This window comes from Budorcas taxicolor, chromosome 10, assembly GCF_023091745.1.
Source record: "Budorcas taxicolor isolate Tak-1 chromosome 10, Takin1.1, whole genome shotgun sequence".
Taxonomy (NCBI): domain Eukaryota; kingdom Metazoa; phylum Chordata; class Mammalia; order Artiodactyla; family Bovidae; genus Budorcas; species Budorcas taxicolor.
This window is the reverse complement of record NC_068919.1, coordinates 21730881-21740448: the sequence shown is the minus strand read 5'-3', so window position 1 is coordinate 21740448 and position 9568 is coordinate 21730881. Positions and strand designations below refer to the sequence as shown.

The 9568-nt window shown below is 55.2% G+C and overlaps 1 protein-coding gene across 1 annotated transcript; it reads right to left on the bottom strand.

Annotated features, from left to right (window-relative positions):
- Nucleotides 1–5016: 5016 nt before the first annotated feature.
- On the bottom strand, nt 5017–6556 carry CEBPE (CCAAT enhancer binding protein epsilon). Its single transcript, XM_052647082.1, has 2 exons — nt 6047–6556; nt 5017–5487 (listed from the first exon to the last, which is right to left on the bottom strand). Exons 1-2 carry the CDS (start codon nt 6554–6556, stop codon nt 5152–5154), a joined length of 846 nt encoding a protein of 281 aa, XP_052503042.1. The 3' UTR covers nt 5017–5151.
- Between the last annotated feature and the right edge of the window lie 3012 nt (nt 6557–9568).

The following is a 9568-nucleotide window of genomic DNA, read 5'->3' as shown; positions in this document are numbered from 1 at the left end:
GAGAGGAAATGTCTTCTTCCTTTGGAAGGTGGTTCCACCCCGGGATGTTCTGCATCCCCTCAGAGCATGATCTAGTCTCAGCTCTTCTCTGACCTCACCTCTCCCCGTCAGTCTAGTCTGTTTCCAACCCCAGCCTCTGTCAATGAGTGGGAAGGTCCTGCTTGGGGAATTCCTGCCTCTGCTGGGAGCCCTCAGTTTTTGCCACAGTGATTCCTACTCACCTTTGAGGTGTCTGCTTACATGTTACTTCCTCAAAAGCCTTTCCTGACCCTCACTTTTAAATCAGATTCTCTTATAAGCATCTGTCACAATCATACTTTATTTCTGTCCCATAGCACTGCCTGCAGTTTAGAACCATCTATTTATTTTGGGGAGGGGGGTATGTTTGTCTGTCCCCTTTGTGAATCTGTAAACCCCACAAGAGCAGGGACAGTCCTTGCTTATCCTATAGCTCCTATAACAAGCAAAATGCCCAGAGGGTTGTAAATATTGTTTGAGCAAAGGAATGAATGAGAGTGATGAAAGAGAAGGGAGGTAGGAAGGTAGATGGAGAGTGAGGGGAAAGGATGGTGATGAGGACAGGGTGCAAAAGTGAGGCTGGGGATGAAGGGGAGAAGAGGAGGGAGAGGACAGGCAGAAGGGGTCCTCATACTGGGTCTGGTTAAGGCTTCCAGACCCTGAGTAGGCTTCCCTGGAGCTCTGTCTCTTGGCCCTGCTGCCCCTAAGGTTTGAAGGCAGAGCCAGTGGGCGGGACTAGACTTTATCTTGGGGTGCAGCCCTAACCTCAGATGGTGACAGAGCTGGAGCCGGCAGGGGTTTTGCAAACCGTCCCGATTGCAGCAGGCCAGCAGTCTCACTCGGGACGGCGGGTGGGGCCTGGGCTTATCTCCTGAGCGCAGTCCTAACCTCAGATGGTGACCAAGCGGGAGCTACAGGCGTTTTGCAAACCGTCCCGATTGCAGCAGGGCTGGATGGTCTGGCCAGGGGTGACAGTGCTAGGTGTGGGGAGCAGTCGGGTTTTGGACAGTTTGGTGCTTCAGGGTGAAGCTTGGCTTGTGGGGTGTGGGGGATCCATGCTATGTACAGCTTGCCTCTACCTAACTCAGATCTGGGTTTCTGAAAGAGAAGGGGAGGTTCCAGCTCTACATGGGGGGAGTCTCTCCCTAGTAGGAAGCCTTCCTTCTCCCAAGTCCTAGAACTCTTCTGTTGCTCCATGAAGTCAGCATTGATGGCCAGGTGCAGCCGTTTTCCTCTGAAAATACCCATCATTTCTCCATGGGGTAGCCTCAGGGAGTTTCTGATGGGCCTCCTCAGTGAACTTCTCATTGGTGCTTTTCTGGGGCCAAGCCAGGTCTGCTTATGGGGGCAGCTGACAGGCCAGCCTGGAGTCCTGTCCAGGTTGGATCCTTCCCACTGGGGACCAGCCCCAGCTGAGCCCTGTAAGGAAAGATCTACCCACTGGTAGTGACAGGAAGTGACCGTCCCAGAGGAGTGCACAGGCCCTGGCTACTGTTGCCTCAGCATCTCCCCTATGGCCCCCTCCATCCCATGGTCCCCTCACTGGCTTGGGGCAGGGTAGGGTAGGGGGTGGAGGTGAAGAGGCCCCTTTCCACCCCCACAACCCCAACCGGGATCTTGCAACACTGGGATGGGGGCCCTGGGGGCCCGGGCATGTGGCAATCCATGGGGGGTGGGGTGGGGAGGTGTGCACCAAGCAGGGGGAGCAGCTTTCACAAGCAGCTGCCACCGCCACCTCGGACTGACCTTGGCAGGCTCACCTTGGACAACTTCCTGCCTCTTGGTGGTATGTCCAACATCCTCCCTTCTCCCCCTTCCCTGGGGCCTAAGATCTGGGCTGTCAGCTCAGGACTCTTACACTGGTCCCAGTTTTGTTCATGAAGGAAAAGTGGGCCAAACTGTGGACTGTAAAGCCAAGGGAACACAAGTGTGTGTGCTGCGGACCTTGATTTGCTGGTTTTCAAAGTTCCCATGCCCTTGTCCCAGGACCTTGTACCTTCCCCAGGCAAGGGTGAGACTAACCACCCTTCCCGGGGATGCCTTCTTTCTGCCACCTCTGGAGGCAGGCATCTCTGTGGCAGGGTGGTGGGGGAAGAGGGGCTCAGGGTGCAGGGAGCCTGCTGCTTCAGAGGGGATGAAGACTGTCCTGGAGGGAGGGCGGTGCAGTTCTGGCCTACTCTTCTTCCACGTTTCTATTCAGTCAGCCTCACCAGCTCTACTTGCTTCTTCCGGATCGGGACACCTCACAGCCTTGGCATTTGCTCTCCCCCTGCTCCTCTCCCACCCAGTTTACCACAATCGCCTCCTCTAGGACATTTTTAAGGTTTCAATTTCAGTGTTACCTCCTCCTGCTGTGTTACTTGCTGCAGGAGTTGTTAAGTTCCAGCAGCAGCAGAGAGCTATCACCCTCCCAGGCTGTGAGACAGCTGCAGAGAGTCCTTGTCCTGTCCCCAGGCGTTAGGGGCTAAGTACCTGACTTCACTCTCCTGCGGCCCACAATCTCCTGCACTGCCTGAACACAACAGGTGGAGGAATTATTCAGCTAAGAGTTGGACTTATCTTGGTCACTACAGTGTCCTCAGAAACTTGCAAGGGCCTGGTATGAGAAAGATGCTCAACAAATACTTGTGGAATAATTTACCAAACCAGTTGAAAAACCTCATTCCGAAAGTGTGACTTCCGGCTACCTGTCTTCTCCCCAGGATATGATCTGTTACAGAGGATTGCAGTGTGCCCATCACTCTGCGTCAGGCAGGGCCCAGGTATGCGCTTCTCTCACCTGGGGCTGTGGCTCTCCTCCAGACCCCGTGGCAGGCACCCGCCCCAGGGAGCCCCGGGTGCTGGGGGCTGGGAGGAGACGTGATTCAGAACTGTGGGAAAGAAATTGGACAGATACTGAAGCAACCCAGGTCCCATCACCCAGAACCTGAACATCAGTCCAGGGGCAGTGGTCTTGAGCTGAGAGGAGGAAATCCGGAGGTTGAGTCACTTACCATGCTCTGTACAAACCCCCCTTATGCAACCCATCCCCCTGGGCTGAAAGGAAGGTGTGGGATTCTCCCAGGCATCCACTGAGATGGGCGCCTCCTTCTTCCCAACTCAGGTAGAATAAACCATCTAGTGAGGTTCAGATCTGTGTGCCCAAACTGGACCTGGGGCTGGGGGATCCAGGGCACAGATGTAGGGGAGATGGTGCCTGAGAGGCATGGAGGCAAAGGCAGGAAAGAGGCTGAGTCCTGGGTGAGATAGGCACGGTGCACGCAGATGTCTGCAATGTGGAGGCTCTGACCCGGGGATGTGGAGGTAGGTGGGGAGAGAGAGGACTGGGAGGATCTACACCCCAGACTCTCTCCCTCTCAGAAGGTTATTCCTTGATGTCTAGCACTACTATCTCAGCAGTGGCCTGTAAGTCATTGGTGAGCTAGGAGAGACTGTAACCAGCCTGTATAATCTCTCATGTCTCTGATTCTATCCGACAATCCTTGATCACTGACTGAACGGGACCCATGTGCCCTGCACTGTTCCATATGCCTCCAAGGGGAGGGTGTGAGTGCAAAGTAGAAAAACAGGTGCATGTATGGAGCCAGCAAAGGGCCTGGGTGAGCTTCCAGAGAATGCCTCTTATCCCTCCGGCCCTCAACTATCTATCAAATGTGGCTCACACTATCTTCTTGTCTGAGGGCAAAGCCTACCAGATGATCTCTTGAGGTTGCTTCCAGCCCCTTTGAGATCTGTGATTTATGGAGCTAATTTTGGCTCTGCCTCTAACCTATCTCATGACTCTATGAGTGAGTCCCTTCCTTCTCTGAAGCCTCGGTTTCCTCACCTGCAGAATGAGAAGTTTAGATGAGATCTCTGAGGTCCTTGCAGTTGTAGCAAAAGGAAACAATAACAACTATTCATGCTCACTGTGTGCTAGGCACTGTCTATGAACATACAGCATTACTACTCCCATTTTGCAGATGTGGAAACTGAGGTATAGAGAGAAGTAACTGGCACGAGGTCACACAACTAGCAAGTAGCAGAGGGAAATTCAAACTGAGGCTGTCAAGCACTGTCATATTATGCCTCTCAGGCTAGAGTTCTACGAAAAAACTGCTTTCCACATGGGGTTCATTGCACAGGGAGGTTGTCATCCTCCTCATTATCAATTTTATTGTATATGAACAGGTCTCGAGGACTTTCCCAACTGATTCGTCCCCCAAACACTCAGATTCTTTAAGGAACCTACGCCTCGAGGAATGGAGGACAAAGGTGGGCACGGGTGGGTTGGAAGCATGGGGGTCTGTCAGTCTGGTAGACTGAAGTTTGGGAACTGGGGAGAAGGGATTGAGTCTCAGATCAATTGTTGCTGTGCTGATGTGCTCAGTTGTGGCCGACTCTTTGCGACCCCATGGACTGTAGCCTGCCAGTTTCCTCTGTCCATGGAATTTTCCAGGCAAGAATACTGGAGTGGGTTGCCATTTCCTTCTCCTCAGATCAATTGCTGAGTGACCATAAATACATCAGAGCCATCTGGAATTTTCCCTCGGTCTCCTGGGGCAGGAAGTCCCAGAGCTACACCTCAAGGTGAGCGAGAATAGGCTAGGGTCGGCAGGCCTGGGCAGGAGGGCCTGGAGCTATGGAGATCTCCCTGCAAACCACAGAGCTCTGCTAAGGGAATGTCCAGAGGCCACTCCAGGTCCTCTAGGGTGGGAGTAGAGTGGGCCGCATCCAGGGAGAGAAGAGCAGAGGGACAGATACCAGACCTGGCTGTGTGGTATGCTGGGGGACAGCTATGGGCGGCTTGTCTGCTGAATTTCCCAAGTGTTTATTTGGGCCTGGAATCGAGAGGTATACAGACCTAGCCTTGTGCATTCCCGGCCCGCAGAGCCTCCATCACACACACACCCACACACCCACACCCCCACACCGGCCCAGGCCCAGTGCACAGCCCCAGCACCAAGTCATATGCAATTTTATTCAGCCACAGAATCATCATGCCGAGCCTGCCCTCCTCCTTGCCCCCTGCTGCCACTTGCCCATGGTCTCTCTCTGGCTGGGCCTGAGAGGGGCTCTGGGCCCCAACGAGGCCGGGTGTCCGAAAGGTCAGGCTGAGCTCGGGAGCTGGGGCCCTCAGTCTGCCAGGTGGGCTCAGCTGCAGCCCCCCACGCCCTTGATGAGGTTGGCGGCCTCAGGGATCTGGCGGAAGAGGTTGCGCAGCGTGTCCAGCTCCTGGGTCAGCTGTTCCACGCGGCTGCGCAGGCGCTCGTTCTCGGCCATGTACTCCAGCACCTTCTGCTGTGTCTCCAGGATGCGCCGCTTGGCCTTGTCCCGGCTCTTGCGCACCGCGATGTTGTTCCGCTCCCGCCGCAGCCGGTACTCCAGGCTGTCTTTGTTCACCGCCTTCTTGCCCTTGTGTGAGGGGCCCGCTGGGGAGGGCGCCTTGAGGAGCGGGCTGCAGGGGGCCGCGGCAGCGGCCAAAGGGGCCTGCAGGGGGAGGCACGGAGGGAAAGGAGTGAGGGTGTGGGGCAGGAATCCCACCAGCCGGAACACGCGAGGGGCGTCCGAGGGACGTGGGATTCATGGCTAGCTCCTGGCCCCGTCAGAACGACCACCGCCCTGCCAGGACCCGCTGCTTGGACCCATACTGCCTTTCATGTCCCCCACACGCTCTGAGGCCATTTTCCTTCCATCTGTCTTGAGTCTCCAGTTCTACCCTCAGCAGGCATTTCCTCTTCTAGAAGCAGGAGGCAGCCCAGAAATGAGAGGAGGGGGCTGGTGGGCAGCAGAGAAGCTGGAGGGGGATGCTCTTAGATCAAGGCAGGCCAGCTGGTCACAGAGACTGCAGGACACATGGGTTCCAGCCACACAGTGGGGCTTCAGGTGGGAGTGAACTCACAGAGAGGCCAAGTGAGGTCATGGCTAGGTGTAGAGCACAGAGGGCTTGGGTGGGTAGATTTCACACAGCAACACCACACATGGACCCCGAGCACACGGCCTCCCTCCAGCCCCTGGGTGGCAGGGAGGAGAACTGAGCTGTTCTTACCTTGAGGACGCGCAATGGCTGGCTGGGTGACGCCAGGCCTGGGGGCAGGTGCATGGCTGTCTGTCCACAGTGTGCCACTTGGTACTGCAGAGGGTTGTAGCCGCTGCGGCTGGCCCCCCGGCTGCCCTCAGGCCCCCTAGGCTCCTCCTTCACGGCCACGGCCCTGGGGTCGTAGCTCCCTGGGCTGCTGTAGATGCCAGGCCCCAAGGCCTTCCTGTCGGGGCCGAAGGTATGTGGGGTATAGGTGAAGGGCCGTGGGTCAGCCGGCAGGTAGTGGGGGAAGGCAGGGGTCCCCGGGCCCTTAAGGCCTCGGGCCTCAGGGGCCGGCTTCACGGCGAAGAGGTCGGAGAGGAGCTGTTCTTCCCCAGACTCGATGTAGGCAGACAGGTCGATGGAGGCCTCATGCTCACACATGTCCCCCAGCTCCCCAGGCCCCGCGCGGGCCCCTGAGAACTCCAGTGGCTGCTGGCCAGCGCGGGGCTCGCACTCGTAGTAGGTCCCGTGGGACATGGCCGGCCCGCCCCCTCGGCTCCCCGCCCCTGGCCGCCCCGCTCTTGGGGCACCCTCCGGGATGCTCGGCTGTCTGTCTCCCCCTGCCCTAGATCTGCCCTCTCCGATCTCCGCCGTCACCCACTCCTGTGTGGTCTCTCTCCTCCCTCCTCTGCTGTTTCCTTTTCCTTCCTCTGTAGTCAATGCCTCTTTTCTCTTCCCTTTTTTCCCCTCTCTCCCTGGGGTGACTCAGGGAGGGGCAGGGCGCACCCCAGAGGGAGGGATGTAAGCCTTAGAGAATCGGAGCCTCTGGCCTATTATAGCAGATGGGGGCTACTCTGGTCAGGCCCCAAGCCAGGGTTCTAAGATGCCCGGGAGCCAATGCTTCTGGGAATGTCTCCCCCTCCCCGTCAAGTCCAGGGAGAGGGGTTCCAGAATTCTCGTTGAGGGCAACACCTCACTCTGAGTGTCCTTCTTCCTCTGACTTCCAAATGTCCTGTGCATAAAGTGCCCAGTCAGGAGGAAGAGAGGAACCCTCTTCCAGTGCCGACCCCCAGCCTGATCCGAGCTCCTCCCTGGACACACCTCCTTCTCAGTCCTCCCCCCACCCCAACCTGCTGCAACAGTGCTGGGCTCCACCTACCCCCAGAGCCACCCTGTTCCTTTTGTAGTCCCACCTCTCCAAACCACTCTCCTGGGTGCAGGCCAGGGATGTTGTTTGAGGGGTTTAGGAAGCAGTGATGGGCTTCCCAGATGGCTCAGCGGTAAAGAATCTGCCTGCAGTGCTAGAGATGCAGGAGATGCAGCTTCGATCCCTGGATTGGGAAGAACCTTTGGAGGAGGAAATGGCAACCCACACCAGTATTCTTGTCTGGAGAATCCCATGGACAGAGGAGCCTGGTGGGCTACAATCCATAGGGTCACAGAATTAGATACGGCTGAAGCGACTGAGCACAGCACACACACAGGAAGCAGTGATAAGTCTGGGACCAAGCCATACACTAGAATCTGTCTTCTGGAGCAGAGCAGGCTCTTCTAAGTTTTGCACGGGGTCTGTGCAATAGCCCAAGCCTTCACATGTTTCCAGCCCAGGCTACCTCTAGCAACCTGGCACTGTCCCTGACTGCCCTGTCTTGGCAGGGCTGGTCAGGGCTTGGGCTCCATGCCCCAGACCCTGGCGGCCTCAGCAACAGCTGCGCTCCTCTGGTGGCTCCAGCGCCTGGCCTGTGCTGCCAGAGCCTCGGGCTGGCGCTCTGCCCTGTACAGGTCCTGAGGGCTCTGCCCGTTTCCTGTGGCCGGGCCGCAGGGCTCAGGAGCTCGCTGCAGCTTGGTTTGCTCTTTTTCCTTCTGCATGGCCGTTCTCTGACCTCGATGCGTGTCTCTTGGGTCCACTTCCTCTTGTGAGGCTTGACAAAAGCCTTCTCTTTTGTCATCACCTCTTCCTGGGGCTCTGTTTCAGGGTCTCAGGGAGAAGCCCATGGCTCGCTCTCTGCACTTTTGGTCTCAGACCGGGCCCCCTCTCCCTTCCCTTTTCTCTTTCCTCTGGGAACTCCCTACTCCCTTCTGTCAGAGACACTGGCTTTTACCTGTCACATTTCATCCGCAAAAGGGACTATGTTGTTGTTTAGTTGCTAAGTTGTGTCTGACTCTTGCGATCCCATGGACTGTAGCCCACCAGGTTACTCTCTCCATGGGATTTCCCAGGCAAGAATACTGGAGTGGGTTGCCATTCCCTTCTGCAGGGGATCTTCCTGACCAAGGGGTTGAACCTGAGTATTGGCAGTTCAATACGGCAGGCAAATTCTTTACCACTGATCCACCTAGGTACAGTGAAAAGGAAAGGACACATAGAAATGTGTCACTGATTCTTTTGTTACCAGCAAGTGCTGTGAGTGCCCTGTGGAGGCCAAAGGTTTTTTAAATTGGGCACAAGGGCCAGACCTCAGTGGTGCACATATAGAGGGCCTGTGTACCATATTGTTGTTCAGGTGTTCAGGTGTGTTTGGTTCTTTGTGACCCCATGGACTGCAGCACACCAGGCTCCCCTGTCCTTCACTACCTCCTGGCGTTTGCTCAAATTCATGTCCAGTGAGTCCGTGATGCTATCTAACCATCTCATCCTCTTCTACCCCCTTCTCCTTTTGCCTTCAATCTTTCCCAGCATTAGGCTCTTTTCAAATGAGTCAGCTCTTCACATCAGGTGGCCAAAGTATTGGAGCTTCAGCATTAGTCCTTCCAATGAATATTCAGGGTCGATTTCTTTTAGAATTGACTGGTTTGATCTCCTTGCAGTCCAAGGAGCTCTCAAGAGTCTTCTCCAGCACCACAATTTGAAAGCATCAATTCTTTGGCTCTCAGCCTTCTTTATGTTCCAACTCTCACATCTGTACATGACTACTGAAAAAACCATAGCTTTGATTATACAGATCTTTGTCAGCAAAGTGATATCTCTGCTTTTTAATATGCTGTTTAGGTTTGTCATAGCTTTCCTTCCAAGGAACATCTTTTAATTACCTGGCTGCAGTCACTGTCCCCAGTGATTTTGGAGCCCAGGAAAATAAAATCTGTCACTGGAATCTTAAAAAATGATACAAATCAACTTATTTACAAAACAGACTCCCAGACATAGAAAACTTACAGTTACCAAAGGGGAAGGTTGGGGGACAACTTGGGAGTTTGGGATTAACATATACACACTGCTGCTGCTAAGTTGCTTCAGTCGTGTCCGACTCCGTGTGACCCCATAGACGGCAGCCCACCAGGCTCCTCCGTCCATGGGATTTTCCAGGCAAGAACACTGGAGTGGGTTGCCATTTCCTTCTCCAATGCATGAAAGTGAAAAGTGAAAGTGAAGTTGCTCAGTTGTGTCCAACTTAGCGACCCCATAGACTGCAGCCCACCAGGCTCCTCCGTCCATGGGATTTTCCAGGCAAGAGTACTGGAGTAGGGTGCCATTGCCTTCTCCGATATACACACTACTATATATAAATGAAGGCCATTTGAGCAGGTGAGATTTTCACAAGACTGTTATCA